The 24,785-nt window shown below is 39.2% G+C and overlaps 1 protein-coding gene across 1 annotated transcript; it reads right to left on the bottom strand.

Moving 5' to 3' along the window:
• Positions 1–8,902: 8,902 nt before the first annotated feature.
• sfrp2.S (secreted frizzled-related protein 2 S homeolog) lies at positions 8,903–19,861 on the bottom strand. The gene is given in 3 exon segments (NM_001087194.1): positions 8,903–10,228; positions 17,238–17,318; positions 19,241–19,861. Coding segments are annotated over 3 exon segments (897 nt in total). The 5' UTR covers positions 19,752–19,861; the 3' UTR covers positions 8,903–9,923.
• Between the last annotated feature and the right edge of the window lie 4,924 nt (positions 19,862–24,785).

Below are 24,785 nucleotides of genomic sequence, written 5' to 3'. Positions count from 1 at the left end.
AGGGGCCCACCCAAAAACCTTTAGACCAGGAGCCCACTCTAATTATTATTTTCTTCCTCTCCTCACTCAAACTTTATTCTCCTATTCTCTTTTCTTACATACTATAATCTATTATTCCATCTATTTAGCCTCTTTATTCTCATAGAAATAGGCACTGACCATGAAATAGGCCAAATGTTTAGAAGCAGGAGGGCCCACTGACACCTTGGCCCACCGGGAGTTTTCCTGGTATCCCGGTGGGCCAGTCCGACACTGATAAAACAATTTGGATATTAACCACAAACAGTGTGGGGGTGGTGAGTGGGCACACTAATGACACAAAATGGCACGAAACACCAGCTCCCATTGAACATGGCAACATTTTTTAACTACCTCCTGCAAATGATTATCTCAACAAGCTCAGTAACTGTGTAAATACAATACAAGAATGATCTGTATCTTTTAACTACCACTGACATGCAGTGATGATCACCATCCATCACTGCCACTGGATATCTGCCCTTACATCTTTTGTAACCTCCAGCTATTTTTCTCTGTGCTGCCTTTATCTCTTTCTCTTATCTACTTCAATCAATCTCTTTACAAATATACACTTGTCAGATGTCTTGGTAACAATGGAGACGACTGGGGCTTTAGCTAAGTATTAGTTCCTCTCCCCCAGTGTGGAAAACTGAGTTGGCTGACAAGGAAATGTCCTATTATTATCAGGATGTTCTAAACAGACACTGAATGTGTTTTCGGCATATATATTTTGCATCTGTACAATAATATTAATCTTTCATTATCATTTCCCCCTTTTCAGTTTTGACCGCAACCTTCTGTGTTATTCTGCAGCCCTGGCATAATTCATACAACGATGCAGTTGCTTTGTAAATGAGCCCTAATATCTTTTAAAGGGAAATCAAACCCCTCTCCATTTTTAAAGGGATTCTGTCAAGATTTTTATGATATAGTTTTTATTTCTAAATTACACTGTTTACACTGCAAATAATTCACTCTACAATATAAAATGTAGCCACAAGTGTATTTTAGCTGTAATATTGGTGTTTAGGCATCCAACTCAGGTCACTTTGCCAGGTCATGTGCTTTCAGAAAGGATGAAACTGCTTTCTGGCAGGCTGTTGTTTCTCCTACTCAATGTAACTGAACGTGTCGCAGTGGGACCTGGATTTTACTATTCAGTGCTGTTCTTAGATCTACCAGGCAGCTGTTATCTTGTGTTAGGTAGCTGCCATCTGGTTACCTTCCCATTGTTCTGTTGCTAGGCTGCTGGGTTGGGGAAATGGAGGGGGTGATATCACTTGCAGTACAGCAGTAAAGAGTGATTGAAGTTTATCAGACTGGGGGCAGCTGCGAAACTGACAATATGTCCAGCCCCATGTCAGATTTTAAAATTAATTATAAAAAAATCAGTTTGCTCTTTTGACAAATGGATTTCAGTGCAAAAGTCTGCTGTAGCAGCACTATTAACTGATGCATTAGTCCCACTGCACAGTGTCTCATAGTGTCCCCTTATTAAACGGTGCATGTTCTACAATTTTTTTGCCAAAAGGTGATCGTGACACTAGGTACATAATTTTCAGAAGCCCAAAATAAAAATGAAGGTGTCTGTTCTGTAAATGCCTAAAGATATAGGATCCATTATCCATTAACCCATTAACCAGAGTGAAATTACTAAGGCCATCTCCCACAGACTCAATTTTAATCAAATAATTTTAAAAATGTTTCCTTTATTATTTTCTCTGTAATAATAAAACAGTGCCCTGTACTTTACCCCAACTAAGATATAATTCATTGTTATTTGAGGCAAAACAATCATCAATGTTTAAAGGATTTTTTTAGCAGACTTAAGGTATGGAGATCCAAATTACTGACTTAAGGTATGGACTTAGAAAACCCCAGTTCACAAGCATTCTGGATAACAGGTTCCAAAACCGTACTGTCACCAGCAGTTAAAGGGATACTGTCATGGAAAAACATGTTTTTTCCAAAACACATCAGTTAATAGTGCTGCTTCAGCAGAATTCTGCACTGAAATCCATTTCTCAAAAGAGTAAACAGATTTTATATTCAATTTTGAAATCTGACATGGGGCTAGACATTTTGTCAGTTTCCCAGCTGCCCCAGTCATGTGACTTGTGCCTGCACTTTAGCAGGCGCGCTCCAGGTTGTTTTGCCGCCTGAGGCAGCGTTTAAAATGCCGCCCCCCCTGCCCGTCGTACTTACCTTAAAATCGCCAACGCGGTGGGCCGCATTGCCAGCGCAGAGAGCGATATTGCTCTCTCTGCGCTAGAAAAGCAGAATTTCCGGTTTAGAAACCGGAAATTCGGATCTTAAAGTTACAAGGAGTGGCTTTTTGCCGCCCCTTGTAACTGCTGGGGAGATGCCGCCTGAGGCAAGGTACTCACCTTGCCTCATGGCAGAAACGCCCCTGCACTTTAGTATGGAATTACTTTCTGGCAGGCTATTTCTCCTACTTTATGTAACTGAATGTGTCTCAGTGGGACTTGGCTTTTACCATTAAGTGCTGTTCTTAGATCTTCCAGGGAGCTGTTATCTTGTGTTAGGGAGCTTCTATCTCGTTACCTTCCCATTGTTCTATTGTTAGGCTGCCGGGGGGGGGGGGAAGGGAGGGGGTGATATCACTTGCAGTACTGCAGTAAAGAGTGATTGAAGTTTATCAGAGCACAAGTCACATGACTGGAGGCAGCTGGGAAATTGACAATATGTCTAGCCCCATGTCAGATTTCAAAATTGAATATAAAAAAATCTGTTTGCTCTTTTGAAAAATGAATTTCATGGCACAATTCTGCTAGAGCAGCACTATTAACTGATGCGTTTTGAAAAAAAACATGTTTTCTCATGACAGTATCCCTTTAAGATTTTTTTTTTACATCTAGCATAACATCGTCTGTGCACACTTTTTATTATGTTTCCATAAAAGTATTTGCTCTATGCTTTTCCATCGCCTATCTGACTCCCTACAATGAAAGGAAGTATTTGGGTATAAATAGAAACTACTTTATGTAAAAGGTAACAATATGTACAAACTGTGATTTAGCCTAAATGTATAATAGTGTCCGTAAGTAATAACTACCTGCATCTTTGTACAAGTCGCAATTCGTTGGAAACTTATTGCATAACTGTTTGTAAATTAATGAATGTAATGTCTTAAAAATAATAAAAAGATTTTGCTAAAAAAAAAAATCATAATATGCTGTTGCCCTACACTGGCAAAACTGGTGTGTTTCATCAGAGAAACACTACTATATTTATTAATTGTATATAAATAAGCTGCTTTGTTGTCGATGGGGCAGCTATTCAAGGGAGAAAAGTCTTAGGTTACAGAGCAGATAAGCTCTATAAAATAAAATGGTTTTCTGCAGAGCGTATCTATTAGCTACCATTTAATCCATGCGATTTAGCGCTCTTTCAGTTGCCTCCATTGCTACAAAGCAGCTTGTTCATATAAGGTGTAGTAGTTTTACTGAAGCAAAAGCATCTATTGATCCAGTGCAGGGAAACAGGGCATTATATATGAATTTCTTTAAAACACTTTCATTTTCTGGTGTTACTGTTCCTTTAAAGGACAAGGCAATTAGTATAAAACATTTCATTAGCTCATGTTTAGTATCTGGGGCCACTTACTTAATAGATATATCCTTTGGATTTTTGGAAAGTATGAATTGAACTGACCTGCTAATTCTTGCACGTTAGGTGTGCACATAAGGAAGAAAATGTAATTTTGAATTTCTGGGTTTTTGTGCTGGTAGCTAATTTGTCAGTTTCTTATAGCCTTAGCTATATTGCTAAATGTCTCTGCATCTTGGGCACCAAATAGAAGCTGACCAAACAGGTTACCTCAATTGATACAGCAAGTGTAAAAGTACAATTTTGAGAAAGTTGGACTGATCTGATCAGTTCATGCAGCTCCGGTTCAGTTAATGACCCCATAAAAAGTGAAAACAAAATGCTGAACAGCTAGGTTTATTGACAGACATGTATGTAACATGTTGTGAGAATATGTTCAGTTTGGCTATATCTACTGCTGATTGGAGAGGTCATATAACAATCATACAGCAGTGCAGTGGGTTGTTTGACTTGAGTATATTCATCTATTCTATTCTATAGGCCCTGTACATTCAGCAAATAGTGTTATTTGGCTGTTCTGGTGCATTAACAAGCCTCTCTTTATCATTTATTCAGTCATATTTCCAAGAATCTATCATTGTAAGAGCTGAGTGCAGGACCCCTTTACTTCTAGTATTGGTCAGTATTTATATGTAATCTGTATGGCTCATGAAAATACCTGTACATAGTTACATAGTTAGTTACACAGTGAAATCGGGTTGAAAAAAGACAAAGTCCATCAAGTTCAACCCCTCATAATGAAAACACAGCATCCATACACACCCAGTCCCTACTTTCACATAAATTCTATATACCCATATCTATACTAACTATAGTTTTGTATCACAATAGCCTTTGATATTATGTCTGTCCAAAAAATCATCCAAGCCATTCTTAAAGGCATTAACTGAATCAGTAGAAAAGGAACCAATAGCACACAGGACTGGTGAAATCTTCCAATTATTTTATTGTGCAAGCGGAGTGCAATGCAACGTTTCGGGGAACAATACCCCTTTGTCAAGCATACGAAAGTGTCACTTTCGTATGCTTGACAAAGGGGTATTGTTCCCCGAAACGTTGCATTGCACTCCGCTTGCACAATAAAATAATTGGAAGATTTCACCAGTCCTGTGTGCTATTGGTTCCTTTTCTACTAAGAAGTTTGTGAGGTTGCCGAGCCTCTACCTTTGTGCACCAGGCATCTCTGTTTGAATCGAAGGCAGTGCATTCCACAACCTCACTGTCCTGACTGTGAAGAACCCCCTACGTTGCTTCAAATGAAAGTTCTTTTCTTCTAGTCTAAAGGGGAGGCCTCTGGTACGGTGATCCACTTTATGGGTAAAAAGGTCCCCTGCTATTTGTCTATAATGTCCTCTAATGTACTTGTAAAGTGTAATCATGTCCCCTCGCAAGCACCTTTTTTCCAGAGAAAACAACCCCAACCTTGACAGTCTACCCTCATAATTTAACTCTTCCATCCCTCTAACCAATTTAGTTGCACTTAGTCTCTGCACTCTCTCCAGCTCATTTATATCCCTCTTAAGGACTGGAGTCCAAAACTGCACTGCATACTCCAGATGAGGCCTCACCAGGGACCTATAAAGAGGCATAATTATGTTTTCATCCCTTGAGTTAATGCCCTTTTTTATACAAGACAGAACTTTATTTGCTTTAGGAGGCACAGATTCACACTGCCCAGAATTAGACAACTTGTTATCTATAAAAAACCCCTAGATCCTTCTCATTTAAGGAAACTCCCAACACACTGCCATTTAGAGTATAACTTGCATTTATATTATTTTTGTGCATAACCTTTCATTTATCAACATTGAACCTCATTTTCCAGTTTGCTGCCCAGTTTTCCAACTTAGACAGATCACTTTGCAAAGTGGCAGCATCCTGCATGGAACCTATAGTTCTGCACAATTTAGTATCATCTGCAAAAATAGACACAGTACTTTCAATGCCCATCATTGTGGAATACATTGGAGACTAACAAATTAAACAATATGTAGGAAAATAATTAATCCCAAATTTATACCTAATTCATTTTCATGTTCAGGTGTACCTAAGAGATCAAAAGGGCATTTACCCTAAATGATCAATAGCCTGGGGCTCCCTGATAGTTTGGGAACTATCGCTTAATAGTTGGATTGACTAGATCACTCACATAGGATTCCAACCACAGGCCAGTTAGTTTAAAACATTTTTTAACTGTATGTTACAATCAAGTCTGTATGTAACCAGCATTAGAATATATAGCACTAATGGGAATTAAATATTTTTCTTAATTTATTTTTAAATGATTAGGGTTAAAAAAAAAATCCGAGGCAAATCCATGCCCTAAGGCTTCTCCCACTTATAAAACCAGCTATACAAGAATATTTTATAGTATGTATCAGTTAGGGGCACATTTACAAAGCTCGAGTGAAGGATTCGAATTAAAAAAACTTCGAATTTCGAAGTGTTTTTTTGGCTACTTCGACCATCGAATGGGCTACTTCGACCTTCGACTACGAATCGAACGATTCGAACTAAAAATCGTTCGACTATTCGACCATTCAATAATCGAAGTACTGTCTCTTTAAGAAAAACTTCGACCCCCTAGTTCGGCAGCTAAAAGCTACCGAACTCAATGTTAGCCTATGGGGAAGGTCCCCATAGGCTTGCCTGCGTTTTTTTGATCGAAGGATATTCCTTCGATCGTTGGATTAAAATCCTTCGAATCGTTCGATTCGAAGGATTTAATCGTTCGATCGAACGAATAATCCTTCGATCGTTCGATCGCAGGATTTGCGCTAAATCGTTCGATATTCGAAGTCGAACGATTTTAGTTCCTGGTCGAATATCGAGGGTTAATTAACCCTCGATATTTGACCCTTAGTAAATCTGCCCCTTAGTGTGGAGCTGTTAATAAATTCAAGAACTACTCTTTAGAATAAAACATGACATGGTTGGTTAAAGAATCATGTTAAATAAAATTAATGAATGATTATCATTCATTATCCATGTGGTTGTACTGGAACTGGTACTGGATCCCTTACCAAGAAACCTGTTTTCCGGTTAAAGCAAATAATTTAAATAATGTCAAAACAATTCTATTGGGTTTATTTAACATTTAGACATTTTCCAGTGGACTATGGTATCGAGATCCAAATTACAGAAAGATCCCTTATCTGGAAAACCACAGGTCCCTGTATATGAAAATTCCAGAAACCCATCTTCGAAATGCCAGTTTATTGAACTGGGGCTTTCAAATGATATCAATAAGTACTGTAAACATTCTGTTCAAAAGCATTAATTAAAAATACTGATGTGTATTGTAATGAATATACAGTAAATATGTACACAAATATAACAAATCTACAATAGTGTGAAGCGCATGTACTTTATTAGAAAGCTCAATGCATCCTTACTTACAAGTTGGAGACAGATTATTATGTTCCTGATTAAACATGGCAATAATGAAAAGCTTGCAAACAGGTAATTTTTGTTCACAACTGATGATTTCTGCCTCAGAAAACAGTTTCTACACTCATTGCTGTAATATATCCCAGTAAACCATACACTGTAGTTTAATGCTGTTTTGTTTGGGGAGGATGGATGCATTTTACAAGGCATATGCTGTCTGTGGTGACTTCATGGTGATCATAGCAAATGAGCTAATAATGACGCTGTTCATATTTCTGTTGCTAAGGAATGCAGGGTGGTAGAAGCGATAAAAGCAAAGAGCACAGATGTGGTATCCCAGGGTGGGGGTTGTGGTTTTACAGGGGTTAGTTGGGTGGAATATGATGTACCGTATCCATTAAACTGAAGAACAGACCAACTACATGCACAGTGAACCCAATAATTCTTCCAGTCACAAAGAATGTAGAATTTAGAAGAGTTGTTCAGGATATATTAGCCATGATGATTTCCAAGATGGCTGCAGTTTGTATAACCTGATTATAGAAGGCAGTAGTGAGTAAAGGAGCCATACACGCACAGATATTATCATACGAAACTTACACTATTCGGTGAGTGTTGGTGGAAGACCAGAGGACCAATATTGGCAAAACACTTGGATATCAGTCTCGTTGATCAGCCAAGGTGAACATTTTTATCGGGTGCCTTCATCGCCCAGGGTCACTGCTGAATTGTCATATAGAGGTAGAATTCTATTGTTTCTACCTGTATATCTGACAATTCAGCTCTTAATGTTTGTAATGAAAATGAACGATCTTTGCTGCAACCAATGGTCTCTGGATAAGATTGTTACTGTAACGTGTATGGCCACTATAATGTATTGGCATGTAAACTGTATATGTTATTTCTCCTTATACATCAGGCAATAAGTACAGGGCTTCATTGGGGCCTGTGCCCATAAACACTCCCTCATTTTGCATCTGAATGATGCACAAGTTAGGGGACAGGTAGGGTGAGAGATGGGGGACACTCTGTCTGGGAAAAAGAGAAAAGTGCAGGGCAGGGTGCAAAGTGTGAAAAAGATTGCACCTGGTTTTTGCACTTAGTAGATGACCCTTGATGTGTTTTGTAATAATTGCCCTTGTTTGGAGGCCTGGTCTGGTCAGCCTAACAAACATCGAACATGCAATAACAAATCAGAATGCCAAGAATAATACACCCCATTTCTATGAACAAACTCTCTCAACAAATGTCCAATCATCGTTCCAGCTGACATTTTAAAGCTATTTGTAAATGTAATTGCAATTGAAACAAAGCAAAGAAACTACCTCTTGTCCAGCCAAGATTCAGATTCCCACAATGCCATGCACTGCGTATAGACCAATGGATCTGTTGGTTTCGAGTGAACACTGGCAGTGCAGAGTATGGGAACATTTACTAATAACTCTAAAACAACTGTTGTAAATTAATTTATATTGGAGAGTACCCCCACCCCCTCTAATGACTTTCCTGTCAGTTATTGTAGAGCAACAGGAGTACATTTTATCAGCAAGCAAGAAAGCCCTTCTGATATATTAAGGGAGAATAATATGTGTTTTTAAGCGCAAAAAAACATTCGCAAAGACTTGCGAACATTAGTGACCATGTTTGTGCCATTTTTGACTGATGAAAGACCTCAACGACTTCCTTGCAAAGTTTGCGACCAAATTGCTTTTGCAAACGCTTGCGGTGTATGTGATACGATTTTGCAATCGCAAAGCATTTTTTGCGACAAAATATTTAACCAAACTACAGAGCAGATGTTAAAGGTTTTCAATTATGCACATTAAAGATTCGCAATGAAATAAAAGCGTAACGAAGAATATTACATTGCTCTTTACAAATTTTATTACATTTCTCCCATGCTATATACATCTTTCTACCTTTTATAAACAGTGTGCTGCAAGCAACTGACAGAATAGCCATAAGATAATAAAATGGTTGTTGTGCGTTACTTTCACTAGAGTTCATGTTTTCACTGGGACCATATTTTTGTTTTGTTTTTTTTGCTTTCATTTCCATAGACAAATTGCATAAACCAAATATTTTAGAGCATCATTTACTATTTTCAACAGCAGATTTAGTAAAACAAACTGACGGCTTTATAAAAATTCAACATTTCTTGGAAATAGTATTTGGCTCCTTCCAATGAAACACCATAGGGCTGCCAGGTGTAAATGCAAAAAAAGAGGCACAAAACCCCCTATTTTACAATGCAACACTTATAGATTTGTGCTGGACAGTGATTGGTGTGTAGCAGTTTGCAATTCCACGACACATGCAGGAAAGCAACGCTTCTACCCAAAATGCTAAACTCTGCATGTGTTAACAAAGGCACAACTGGGCACAGATTTACCTCTTAATAATTTGCCAGTATGTGTTCAATCGTACCAATTCTATCAAAATAATCAACACTGTAGAGGGGAAAAGTCCTCATTTCAGCATAAAAATATCCCCTTCTGTTTTTCTTGCAGTCCATACACAAGTTAAAAAAAAAAAAAAACCAGCTAAAAAAAAACCCACATAGGTTTATTGTAAGCTCATACTTGTAGAAACGGTTGTAAATGTATAACTGGATTATAAAAAAAAGTCTATTAATTATGAATGGAAATAAAAATTCAGAGTTTGCGCCCAGTAAAAAAAAAAAACCTATCTAGGTCTTTGATTCAAGGGCTTTATAAAATATTTGATCTTTTTTATATTTTAATTATATTTACAAGAATTTTTTAAAATCAATAATTATAGTAAAAAAAGCAATTGCCCCACCCTTTTTGTTACATTCAGAAAGGACGAGTTCCCAAAAACGGAAGAAGGTGCAAATAGACTCGCCCCAGTGAATGAGACCACTAGCACTGAAGCTTGCGGATGCTGCGAGTGATCCGTTTAAACTTCTGTTGGCCTTTCTGCCACCGCTTGACAGAGGTGATGACCAGTTCCCCACCAAGCTTTTGTCCCATCACTAAATAGGGAGCGTTGATATCATTCATCTCATCACAGGTACACTGCAGGCCATCTTTAAGCCACAGGACAGTCTTCTTCAGATCCCTTTCTGTTACTCCGTTCAGCTTGTAAATGGTTTTGCCCTTTGTCTCTGGGATGATTTTGGTGTCCCCATTGATGTAGGCGATCTCCTTCACTTTTATCTTCAGGGCTAATGGAAAGAAAAAGAAGACGCCAAGGGGTGAGATTGGTGACAGAGGAATAAGAAGAGACAGGCCCAATAGTATGCAGAAAATGCCATTCTGGGGTGGCTTTGGTAACTTATGAAACTGCCAGGGCCTGACACAATTAAAGCAGGTGGCTCCCTTTTTAACCACAAAGAGCATCAAATCGAAGACACATGTGTCAGTCCTTCTTTCCCTCTTCATCTTGAAACATTTCTCTCTCTCTAGCCTATTCACTGAATTAAAATTGAAGGTCATGCTGGGTGTTTACCTGCTGTTCTTTATATATTATGATGTTCTTATAGACACTAGATATGTGCCACTCTGGCTTATTTACCAACGCTACAGACACAAGAGCTGAGAGCCTGCTATCAGACATGGGGTAAAGGGTTCCCATGCCACCCGCAGAAATCTCAAGATTACATATTCCAACTGACATAAAAACTGGGGGCTTCAATTTGGATATATATGCACCAGCCACCTCCTGCCCCTTCTGTATGCAAGGCTGGTGAGTGCAACTATACGCACTCCATTCTAGGCGCAAAAGCAAAATAAATAAATAAATAAAAAGAAATATATATTTTTTTTTTTTTTTTTTGCACCTTGCCCAATTTTTTGTAAAAATATTGCAAATACAGGTATAGGATCCCTTATCCGGAAACCCGATATCCAGAAAGCTCAGAATTCCGGAATGGCTGTCTCCCATACACTCCATTTTATCCAAATAGTCCAAATTTTTAAAAATGATTTCCTTTTTCTCTGTAATAATAAAACAGTAGCTTGTACTTGATCCCAACTAAGATATAATGAATCCTTATTGGAAGCAAAACCAGCCTATTGGGTTTATTTAATGTTTAAATTAATTTCTAGTAGACTTAAGGCATAAAGACCCAAATTACAGAAAGATCCGTTATCCGGAAAACCCCAGGTCCCGTGCATTCTGGATAACAGGTCCGATACCTGTACTGGTATAAAATATAGGTAAATCTTGGCAAGGTCCTAAGCAGGAAGTGGAGAGCAGTTTCTTGTTTAGCAGACCAGGACATGGAGAGTTTAATGGCAAGCAGTTTACTGTATCTTAAAACTGTAGATTATAAAATAAATATATGTGATATACAGGTATGGGACCTGTTATCCAGAATGCACAGGACCTGGGGTTTTCTGGATAATGGATCTTTCAGTAATTTGGATGTTCACACCTTAAGACTACTATAAAATCATGTAAACATTTTGCCTCCAATAAGGATTAATCATATCTTAGTTTGGATCAAGTACAAGCTATTGTTTTATCATTACAGAGAAAAAAAAATCGTTTACAAAATCTGAATTATTGGTTTCCGGATAACAGATCCCATACCTGTATATTTTTCAGATAATTATGCAGTAGCAAATCTTATTTCATCAGCAACATTAGGAAATGAGTGATTCAAACATAGGCCAGTCAGGTCTAATAGGCTGTAATGGTTTAACCTCAAACTGTTTTTGCTTTCTAATTATATCCTTAATGATTGTGCCTGTGCTTGGGGTTTGTTGTCTTACGACTGTTTGTTTTTTCCCCTCCCTGCTCCATTTGCAAGGAATGTCAGGGGAGTCATGTTAGTACTGTGTGAGAAAATCCCTTGTTTTCTCAATGTGAAAAGGAGAGGCTAATTGTTTTACAATCTGTAGCCTCTCTGTCCTGAGTGATAAGGTAAAACGGTAAGGGCTAGGCCACACGGGAAGATTTCAGGGAGATTAGTCGCCTGGTGACTAATCTTACAAGGCAATTTCGAGCGACTTTGAAAAACGTATCGCCGCGTGTGAATAGGCGCAGGCGACTTTATCGCTAGAGGGTGCAAGATAACAGCAAGCCATTCAAAGACGTGGCCATGCGACCAATCTCCCTGAATCTTCCAGTGTGGCCCTAGCCTAAATCTTAAAAAACATGCTGTATTTCTGAGCTGTAACATTCACAGATATAGGTGTAAAAGTTTATATAACTAATGTACGACACAGAACACGGATGTATCTGCTTTTCCATATATTAAGGTTAATCAACTCACGGGGCTCTGTTGCACGGCTGGGGTCCAGTGTCCCACCTTTAAATCCCAGTCAATTTAAAGACACCCCCCCCCCGTTGCCAATATTCTGGCTTCACTTGGGGAAGTGACATCCTCCAGCAGATTTACAAACACTTTGCTGTAAATAAATGGACAAATCAATCATCACTTCCAAAGAAGTGTCCATTTCTTCTTATAGAGGTGTCATGTGCAATATATATATATCTTATGCTCAGCAGGGCAAAGCAGTCAGAGAGACACAGATGGGTGTCGGGCGAATTTATTATCACTACATTCACGAAACTGCCACAAAAAGTACGCCCATTGACTTTAATGCAATTGGATAAAATAGGCGCGCATCCAATTGTCGCCGGTGTCAGAATTGTTGTGTTTTGCGAATTTTTCGCCGACAAATTCACCCATCACTAAGAGACACCGTTTTTACCTTTGCTGCTCCCTATCATAAATTGTCAGGTGTACTAGGCCATATTCTTATATTTCACCAGCCTTTGCTAATATAATGAAGTCAGGGCATCACAATGTCTCCTTTGGTTCACTCTATTGCTATTCTCACCTGCTGATTTTCATGATCAACTGGAGCTTTTGGAGTTGGCATTCAATTATTTTTGCTTCCCAAATGCTACAATTTCTTACATTCCCATTTCTGTAAAGTCAGGACTGGAAAATGTATTAACATGGCAGCTGAACGTAAATGGAAAATTGGCAGTAAGTGATGGAAATGAAATACCTCAGCTGCTGCTGGATCTCTTGGGAAGGTGAACCGTCACTCACTGTTCCGCCTCATGAAGTTTTATTCACATGAAGCAGAATGGTGGCTGACAGTCCTGTTTCTCAAGAGTTCTGCATCAGCTCCATGTTTTAAAAGAACAATAAATATGACAAGTCCCATTTGTGTATATACAGTCTCCAAGAATATAAAAGAACATACCGTAAGTTACTTTTACTACTTTTCACCTGGCTGCTTGGAACACTCTATCCTACACTGCTTCATTTAGACTGGTTTGAATACTGACCTGTCTGCAAAGACATTGTTTCTATCTAAAATGTCAGTTTAAGGGTAACGCCAGACGAGGAGATTCGGGGAGGTCTTGTCGCCTGGCGACTAATCGCCACGTCTTTTGCGCGACTATCTCCCCGAACTGCCTCAGCGTTTTTTCCCCATAGGCTACAGCGCAAAATCGCCTGCGCTAATGCACACGTGCCGCTGTGTTTTCAATAGTCGTGAGGAAACTTTGGGCGACTATTGAAAACGCATCGCCGCGTGTGCATTAGCGCAGGCGATTTTGCGCTGTAGCCTATGGGGAAAAAACGCTGAGGCAGTTCCGGGAGATAGTCGCGCAAAAGATGTGGCGATTAGTCGCCAGACGACAAAACCTCCCCGAATCTCCTCGTCTGGCCTTACCCTAAGAGGTCAAACTACAGTGGACATAGCTGCTGCAATTGTATAAGGCCCCAGGGATCTCAGGAAACTCATTTACATTCATTATAGGTGGATAGAGGGCCTGGGATTAAGAAACTGGTGATGGTTGGGGACATGGGAATTGGGGCAATAAAAATTGAGTCCATGGCAAAACGTATTACTGGGGACCCATTGGCTTTACATATACTATATGTATGTGTATATATATATATATATGATATATTTACATATATCAGCACACACTATTCAACTCAATAAAGGCCAGTTGCTCACTAACAAAATTACAGTTCACAAATATAAAGCACTCACGGCACAATCTCCATGAATAGTTAAAAGACCTTTATTCCTCTAACCACATGTCTACGCATTTCTGTCCGCACAGATATGTGGTTGGAGGAATAAAGGTATTTTAAATATTTATGGAGATTGTGCCATGAGTGCTTTCTATTTGTGAACTGTCATTTTGTTAGTGAGCACCCGGCCTTTATTGAGTTGAATAGTGTGTGCTGATATATGGAAATATATCATATATATATACATACATATAGTATTGTCACATTCTTCTCTTAATCGATTAAAGTGATAGGATACTACAGTCCCTTACATTAGATAGTAATTATGTTTACACTTAAAATCAATGTCCTGTTCAGTCTACTGATACCTGGATGTTTTAGAATTAAAGGAGAAGTAAACCCTTAAAATGAATATGGCTAAAATGCCATATTTTATATACTGAACTTATTGCACCAGGTTAATGTTTCAGCTTGTCAATAGCAGCAATGATCCAGAACTTCAAACTTGTCACAGGGGGACACGATCTTGGAAAGTGTCGGCGACACTCACATGCTCAGTGGGCTCTGAGCAGCTGTTGAGAAGCTAAGCTTAGGAGTAATCACAAATCATTAAGCAGAAAATGAGGTTGGCCTGTAATTTAAACTGATGTTACAGGGCTGATTATTAAATTCTGATGCTAATTGCACTGGTTTCTGTGCTGCCATGGAGTAATTATCTGTATTCATTACTAATCAGCCTTATATTGTGACATTTAAATTCTATGTGACTGTGTACTGTATATTGTGAGTCAGTCCCTAAACTCAGTAAGTGAAAGCAGCACAGAACATGTGCAGTGAATCAGTAGAAAAGAAGATGGGGAGCTGCTGGCGCATCTTTGGAGACACAGGTCCTCACTGCTAAAGGTCTGTGGTTGCCTTGGGCTGGTACAGAAGCACAAACATGTACAATGTACAACATTTCTAGCCTACTTTTTTAGTTAGGATTTAGTTCTCCTTTAAGGCCCAAAGGATGGCCTCCCTTGCCTGTATCAGGCTGGCTGGACAGTCCCCTGAAGGAATTACAGTATACAGTCATCGATGCAGACCTCTCCGACAGGTCTGAACAGGGACCCCCACATACTATCTGATCACTGACTCAGGGGCCAAAAGTTTAGATCAACCCAATGCTGTCCACCACGTCATTTGGAAAGATTCCAGCCTTAGTCTGTCCCCGTGCTGACCCATGCCTGCAGCTGTCACACTGGGCTGGGGGTGGAGAAATTCTCTGATGAGCTGGAGTTACTGTTTACATAGGTAAGTCAGTCCATTACTGTCCAAGAGTTTCCATGTGGCGGCAGATAATTCAATATTCAGTATATTTGTGGGCCATAATATAGTAAACTGTCATACAAAGAGGTCTATAGAATTCTTGGTCAGGCTAGGGGCCATAAAAGTCCTCTGGGAAAACCACATTTAAACCACTGGCCTCCATTTAGACAGAGCTGCTTTAGGCTTTCAGAGCCTTCGGCACAAAGTGATGGTTGTGAGCAAAGCTCTACCATGATAGAGGCAAGAGGGGCAGCATCTGATATACTAAAGCATTAGTAGGGTGAAGGAGCTTAAACGAAAGGAAAAAAAAGGGCAGTTTATTGACACAATTCCTATATATAATAGAAAAGTATCATTATTACCATAACAGCTGACAGAGCATTTGCAGCTAACACCACATACAAGCTACCATGGCTTTATTTTATAAATTCAGAGTCCATAGATCAGGATTAGAATGAAGGCTCTACTAAACCTGGGGCACACAGTTGTCTCTTGGCTCCTTGGCTCCTGTCCCCAAAGCAATGCTCATGTTGCATCAATACAGGTAATCAATTATATTTTACCTCCTAATTAATGCAGGAGACTGAACTGCAGGTCAGAATTGTTTTTGAATAGAATATGATGCCTGTCAGTCAGAGTCTGCTTATTGCATGCTGTTTATCCAGGCAACCCAACTGTCACTCATGTTATATTAACACATACACACACACACAAATGGGCTCAAATGTATATATATATATATATTGTAAACATTCAATGGAACATGTCATTTTTCTGCTGACAGGGTGCTGAAACTGCATTAGCCCCAGGCTATTTATTTAAATAACCACATAAACTCATTTAGAAATGTTTATGCCTCAGTGTTTGGGAAATATTTCAGTGGTGGAATGAAACAGCAAGGAATGTTGTAATATATATATATATATATATATATATATATATATATATATATATAAATATAAAATACACAAAAGCCATGAATATCTTGTAAATTATATCCTTATAAACGGTGAGTTCTGATGTCATCGGTTATAAACGGTGAGTTCTGATGTCATTTCTGTCACATGACTCGCTGAAACTTGTGTATAATAATAAATAAAGTACCCCCTGTTGCAAAATGGTCATGAAACTCCTCTGTAACTTATAATATCCTTATAATTTACAAGAGGGGGTACTTTATTCACTATATATTTATTTATTATCTGTCTCTCTCTATGTATACATACCTCCCAATATTTTGGAACTAAAAAGAGGGACAAAAAAAGTTGTTGCGCATAGCGCAGTGAAAATGTATTTGACCACGCCCGTTTTTGTGGCCACACCCCCTAATTACCATGGCAAAATTTGGCATATGAAAGTTTGAACATATTTCTGTGTTTTTTTTCAGTTATTACAGTTTTGCTAATGAAGGTGAATTGCCCTTTAAGCTGTGAGTCTAACTTTTCCCAAGGGACCTGTTATCTTATATTGTTACAATGACTTATTTGCTTATCTCGAAATTTTTACAAAAGTATCTTATCTTCTGCTGTGGCTGTTTGGGACTTTCTAGTACAAAAACGAGGGACTGTGGGTTGAGCTGTCAAAAAAGGGACTGTCCCTCTAAAAACGGGACAGTTGGGAGGTATATATATAACATATGTCATATATCTCTCTCTATCCAATGTATCTCTATTTCTCTATATATCTCTCTATCTATTAAATTTCTATCTAATATTTCTCCTTCTCTCTGTCTAATGTGTCTAGCTATTATCTCTGTCTATCTAAACCAGCACTGGTTATGTACATATACTGTATTAAAGGGAGTGGAAACAGTATGGACAAATCCGTGTTAAGCATGTAAATGTACATATGAGAGAGCGCATGGAATTAATATAAAAAAAAATAATCAAAACAAGCCCTTTTGGCACATACTTACCGAAATCATTTTTGCATAGATTTTCTACGATGTCATTGTCATCCTCGTTGCTGTTTTTACAGGCGTCACAAACTTTTGGTGCTGTGAAGCAGAAAAAGAACCAGTGACCATTGTGCAATGTGTGTATAAACATCAGGTGGCGCTATAATGCATAATCCCATGTCTATCCTGCTAAGCGAGTGCTATTAGCTTCCCAGTAGCACGGCAGTATGCCAAAGATACATGGGGGTAGGAGAAACGCAGACATTAAATTGCTTCTTATAATTAACAGTTTTTCAACAGAAATCTAAACTCAGAGCTCCTTGACAACCACAGGGGAAAAAGTCTTTCTAAGGGCATCATGTAGTTTTCCAGCAACAAACATTGTTTATGAAATTGCCCAGTGTCTCTTCCCTGCTTATTGGAAACATATGACATTGAAAAATATCCATTAGGGGCTAATGTACAGTCATGTGGTGCACAGGGCTAATAATGGCCAATTAATGTAGCATTGCCTCTGAAGGGGAGCAGCAGCAGCAGCAGGGAAAGGGCATGGGCACTCGATTCCCTCTAATGTACTAGTAATGTGCTAATGTAATGTAGTAGTAATGTACTAGTAATGTCCTAATGTAATGTAGCTGTAAAGTACTAATGTAATGTACAAGTAATGTGCTCATTTAATGTACTAGTAATGTGCTACTGTAATGTAGTATGAATGTACTAATGTAATGTAGTAGTAATGTACTAATGTAATGTAGTAGTAATTTACTAGTAATGTACTAATGTAATGTAGTAGTAATGTATTAATGTAATGTAGTAGTAATGTACTGATGTAATGTACTAGCAATGTGCTAATGTAATGTACTAATGTAATATACTAGTAATGTACTAATGTAATGTACTAGCAATGTGCTAATGTAATGTACTAATGTAATGTACTCGTAGTGTACTAATGTAATGTAGTAGTAATGTACTAATGTTATGTAGTAGTAATGTACTAGTAAGGTACTAATGTAATGTACTAGTAATGTATTAATGTAATGTAGTAGTCATGTACTAATGTAATGTACAAGTAATGTACTAATATAATGTACTAGTAATGTGCTAATGTAATGTACTCATAGTGTACTAATGTAATGTAGTAGTAATGTACTAATGTAATGTAGTAGTAATGTACTAATGTAATGTAGTAGTAATGTACTAATGTAATGTACTAGTAATGTATTAATATAATGTAGTAGTCATGTACTAATGTAATGTACTAGTAATGTATTAATGTAATGTACTAGTAATGTACTAATGTAATGTATTAATGTAATGTAGTAGTCATGTACTAATGTAATGTACTAGTAATGTATTAATGTAATGTAGTAGTAATGTACTAATGTAATGTACTAGTAATGTACTAATGTAATGTACTAGTAATGTAGTAGTAATGTACTAATGTAATGTACTAGTAATGTTGTAGTAATGTACTAATGTAATGTACTAATGTAATGTACTTGTAATGTAGTAGTAATGTACTAATGTAATGTACTAATATAATGTAGTAGTAATGTAGTAGTAATGTAGTAGTAATGTAGTAGTAATGTGCGTCTCACAAGGCAAATTGTGACTAGTAATGTAAAACAAAAGTGAAATTCATGCTATTTAGTGCAATATGGGCTAATTAACGTTTCAGACGCTCTGTGCTCCCTTTGTCAGGGGGTCATTTATCAACACTGGGCAAATTTGCCCATGGGCAGTAACCCATGCCAACCAATTAAATTGCTGCATGCATTGTTCTACTTGCAGCTGGCTTTAAAAAGCTAATCACTGATTGGTTGCTATAGGTAACTGCCCATGGGCAAATTTGCCCAGTGTTGATAAATGAGCCCCAATGGGCGAGAGATAATGGCTGGATGGAAGGAGTTCAGGCTGCACAATACGGTTACACTAATGATTTAAGAGACAGATACAAGTGGGCTGCGCTGCTCGGTACATGTAGGGGATGAGTCGTCAGTAGATAAAGAGCTAGCACTTACCCTCTCTGGTTACCGGTACTTGGTGCTCGTTAGTGGCCGGGGGGATACACAGGTCATTGTCCTGAGGGAAGCGACTACACTCCAGCATATCGGGCCAGGGGAAACCAAACGCAGACATGACGGGGGCGCAGCTGTCCTTCACCTGCTCACACAGAGAGCGGCACGGTTTAATGGTCTCGTCCAGGTCATCAATACACACCGGGGCAAAGAGAGAGCACAGGAACTTCTTGGTGTCCTGGTGGCACTGCTTCTGCACCAAGGGGATCCAGGAGGAGGCCTGCTGCAGCACCTCTTTCATGCTCTCGTGGCCCAGCAGATTGGGCAGCCTCATGTTGGGGTACTCAATGTCATGGCACAGCACCAGAGTCGCAGGGATCGGCTTGCAGTTGCTCCTCTTGTAAGAAAACTCGGGCTGCCCGAAGGGAAACAAGGCTCTCACTGAGTCCATACAGTCACATGCCAGCAGCACCACTAGGACTACAACAACGTAGCGCGACCCGCTGTGCCACATGATCAGCCGCTTATAGACAAGGCGACGACTAATTGTGGTGGCGATAGACAGGTAGCCCCGGATTAGCCTCACTCACACACCAATCCAACCACACACTCCCTCAGCTTCTCTCACACACTGATCAGATGCTCCGCTCGCAGCAGCTTTCTTCATTCTTTTATAGAAATGCAGCCAGTGGGCGGGGCCGGCCGACCATCTTCGGAAAATGATTGGCCGGCGACTCACTTGCTCTGATTTTCCTTTGGGAATGTTACAGCGCTGCGTGTAAAAATCCCCCAACAAAGACGTACAAAGGGATAAGAAAGGCATTGTCTGCGGGCTAATAGAGTGAGCGGGCTGCATTCTAATGTCTCGGGCTTGCGTCTACAAGTGAGCCTGCCACTTAATAAAATCCCCCTTTAAACGGTCCAAATTTGCTGCTAAGTGCTTACACCATTGTTACTGTCCTGTAAACTAAGTACATTTGCCTTTTATTTTCCCTTTTTAAAAAAACTATGCACTTGTTTGTTTTTATGTCAACCAGGTATCTGCATATGAGCTGTGAAGCTTTATGTGGGTCTAAACATTCCTCTTGCAGTGCCTCCTCTATTTGCTTTTCATTCTAATGAGTATATTTGTAAGAGAGGCACTAGCTTAATGGCTATTGTAATTATAGCTTTAGGGGTAGTGTAAAAAAGTGACTTTCTCCCAAACTGACTGCTAATGCATTGGGCTCACCTATAGCATTTGTTCCCAGACTCTAAATGAATAGGTTTCCCAGGGAGCTGTCAGTATCAATTCATTAGCATCATGTTTGCTAATAGCGCGTCTCTGAAAAGGGTTAAAAATAACACATTTCCTAATAACAGGCCACCGAAAGGGTTTCACTGAGTTGCTAATGGAGCAAGGAGAGTAGGTGCTAATGTCTTTCTAACGAATGGGCAGGACGGCCCTGCTATTGGGCTAGGTACCATTTGTACAATCATTCTGTTTAGTTACTATAATCCAGAAAAGTGGACAAAAAGGAGACCAGGAAATAATATTAACTCTGCATTGTTGTGTTGGCTGTGAGACTGAGCACAGCAGTTCTAGAGACCAAGGGGCAAATTTACTAAAGGGTGAAGTGACTAACCCGGGAGTGAAAATTCGCCAGCGTGACTTCATTTCGGTACTTCGCCGATTTACTAACGGTCGCTAGCGAAGGAGATGGACTCTAACGGTGCTTCTCTCCCGGCGAATTTGTGCTCTAGCGAATGGACGTAACTACGCAAATTCACTAAGATGCAGATTTTACTGAATGTTACCTCTTGCGCCAGACTTGCCTTCACCACCTCAGACCAGGCGAAGTGCAATAGAGTAGATAGGACTTCCAAAAAAATGAGTTGAAAATGTTTAAGTCCCAAAAAACGCTAGTGTCTTTTCCTTTTCAGGGTGATAGGCTGAAAAAAAGCGTAATTTGTTTTTGGGGGTAACTGGCTTCCACCCCTACATTGCCTAACATATGGCACATAAACTATACACTGGGCTCATGTGTAGGGTAATATAACAACTTTATTTTATTAAGGTTTCCCGGGCTTGTGTAGTGTAATGTATTTGCTGCAACATATACATCCATTCAACTTTAACTTCCTGCTGTATGCAAATTAGCCAACACTAGCCAACTTCGCTTCGCTTGGCGCATTAACGCTAACGCAACTTCGCCAGAGTTTGGCGCCCTGCACGCAACTTGTTTAGTGAATTAGCGTTGTCCTGGCAAATCTACGCCTGGCAAAGTGTTTTGCTGTGAGCGAAGTCATTACTGGCAAATTTTCGGGGGTTTGTCAATTTGCCCCATAGGGTTAACCTGTGCTTATAACACAGGTTATTTCTATATTTTAGAGAATTTTGTACTTGGAGTTTGGGAAGAAACCAGAGGAACCCTGAACACAAACATAAAAGAAGAAAGTTCAAATTTCATCCAGTTATTGGAATCAGGAAGATACCAAATGCTTTGATATTCAGACCTAAAGTTCTGTGATATTTAAACAGTATTTAATTTTCTGCAAAAATAAGTTTTGTATGGGAAACTCAGACAGCATACAATGGTTTGACCCATAATTGGTCCCTGTATAGATGCGCCAAAGGAGAACTTGAGCCTAAATTGGGTGGAAATTCTATATAACACACTGAATGTACTGTATAGTAAGCAGGACTGTATTTATATCTGGTGCTACTCTAGGCACCGGACCTCAACTCACCCCAACCCCTCACCAAGCAACACATGTCTGTGCATAGTCTAATCACAGAAGTGAGGGGTATCCCTACCCCACTCAGCTCCACTGCTGTCTCTGGGGGAGATTTTTTTTTAAAGATTTGGATTTTTTTTTTCTTTGAAGACCCCCGGGGGTGCCTATATATAAAATACAGCCCTGTCGGTAGGCAATCTTTTGAGTGCCAGTGGCACTGCACATGCTAAGTATACTCTGGGCAGCAGCTGAGCTAACTAAAAGGAAAACTATACCCACAGAATGAATACTTGAGCAACAGTTTATAACAAATTAAGTGGCATATTAAAGAATCTTATCAAACTGGAATATATATTTAAGTAAATATTGCCCTTTTACATCTCTTTCCTTGAACCACCATTTCCTGATGGTCTGTGTGCTGCCTCAGAGATCACCTAACCAGAAATACTACAACTCTAACTGTAACAGGAAGAAGTGTGGAAGCAAAAGACACAACTCTGTCTGTTAATTGGCTCATGTGACCTAACAAGGTATAGTTTGTTTGGTATGTTTGTGTGCACCGTGAATCATACGATCCCAGGGGGCTGCCCTTACTGGAAACCTACGGAAAATCATCAAGCAGAAAATGAGGTTCATCTGTCCAGAAGCTGATACCACAGGGCTGATGGAGAATTCACTGGTTTGTGAGCTGTCATGTTATATGAATCGGATGTTCACATGCATCATATTTATGTTTTGCCAAAGCTGTTAAATTGCTAGCCTTATTGACCATTACAAGTGTATAGTTTTTAAATATATTGGTCACTGGCTTAGTCAGCTGAGTTTTCCTATACTTGCAACCTTTATCTACAATTTCCTATTCCAGCACCCTTTTTAAATAATATTCTTATAATTACCTTATATATTTTCACCAGTAATATTCTGAGGCATTACAATCTCAATGATGCAATTAAGACATTTAGTAAATGTCTGATTCTCCTTTCTTGTTAAAGCCACTGTCAGCGGTGTACCTACAAGGCAAAAATATCTTTAAAGGCACTGCAAAACCTCACATTGGCAAGATTGAGTGCTCCTTTGCGTGTGCAAAACTGAAATTTTACAACATTCATACACGGGCCCATACTCCTGCTCAACGGCGCGGCTACCCTGTTCCCCCCCACACAATCATGTGGTCTGCTTCCTCTATAGTTACTCCACTGGCCACTGTATAATAACATCCTACTTTATCTATGTGCGTGCAACACAGGTAGCAATGACCTGCAGGAACGGGCGCATTATACACAGGGCCTTAACTCAGGGACAGTGTAGCAATTCACTCTTTTATTCCACAACAATGGTATTCTAATCATATTTAAAGTCACACTGACATCTTACAAAAATGTTATATTTGTTTCAAGATTCTTTATAAGCATACATTTAGTTCAAATGTAATACTGGCAGGTTTCTATAACTGATAGGAGTCTTACTACTCATGAAGCACCACGCTGTTTCTCTAATCTACTCACAGTCCAACACTCACAAGCAAATACTCACCAGGCAATTTGCCATAATGCGGAGAGCCAAAGCCATCACTCTTCCTGGGCTGAGGGGGGCACAATTCTTCAGTAGGCAGCAGTAGCTAGTGCAAAGATTGCATTAGCCACAGCCCAGGGTGAATTATATAAGCAGTTTCCTGCTAGACATACACACAAACACATAGTAGAACCAATCTAATTTGAAGTTGTTTACCTGTAAGAGGAAACCATGTCAACAAGAAATTCAGTTAGTGCCCTTATCCAAAATCAAGACTGCTCTGAGATACAGTAATGCCTACCAACATGCCACCCTTTAAATTGGGACTCTGCCTTACTACTGCCACAGGTCCCAGTATTGGGGAAATGAAGTGCGAGCCTACACTTCACTGTATATTTTAATGCTCTACCCCGCATACGATCCAGGACATTGGTATTGGTGATGAGAATAGTAATAATTTATATGAGGAAATTCTGAATATTTCCCTATTTTTTCCCATAATTTTTCCATACAAAAGCAAGATTTTAAAATGATAAATAATGGAGGGTTCTGAGATTGCAGAGATTTTCATAGCCATGCCTCTGCCCTATGTATTCCGTTGATGTTTTGGAGGCAAATAGATTTTTTTGCAAGGCACACTCATAACTGCTTCCCTGTAAAGGGTTAAAAGTTTCTGTTTGGATCTACACTGTTCTGACAATGAGTGACAATGTCAGTGCAATGCTGACTTCTGATCAGAGCTCTTATTGCTTTCCTTAAATGACTGAGGCAGGTTATGCAGACATTTTGTTACAACATGTACAATATTTAAAAGAAATCAAATACCCGAAAAGAGAACCTACACCATGTGTGTCTGCCCAACATACATCTCTAAACATGTTTTCTTTGGTGTCATACCATTTTGCCTACACTTTGATCTCATGCCAGTATCTTTTGTTGGAAGCCCGGGCTTTGGATCACTGTCAGATTTTTTGAAAGTGCGTAGTGCTATTATTTATTTTGTAACCACAGACAGCTGTCTTGCCAGTCTACTGTTACCAGCCACTGTTCTGTTGTATGGTAAAGGCTGTCTGACACTTGCTTAAAGCTATATTTCTCAAACACAAATATATCAATGTTCAATCCCTTAGTCACCAATATCTGTAGCAGTAATGGGTGGCTTCTGTGACTACACCCTCTTTTTCATTTCCAAAATTCACTGGCCTTCAGCAGCTTTCCCCTTTTCCTGAATATCATTATTTCCAAGACAAAAGCCCCACTGCACACACATGTGGATGTGCTATGATCTTGCACAATAAATAATAACTACTGTATAGCA

The sequence above is a fragment of the Xenopus laevis genome, chromosome 1S, assembly GCF_017654675.1.
Source record: "Xenopus laevis strain J_2021 chromosome 1S, Xenopus_laevis_v10.1, whole genome shotgun sequence".
Taxonomy (NCBI): Eukaryota; Metazoa; Chordata; class Amphibia; order Anura; family Pipidae; genus Xenopus; species Xenopus laevis.
This window is presented reverse-complemented; position numbering and strand designations above follow the sequence as displayed.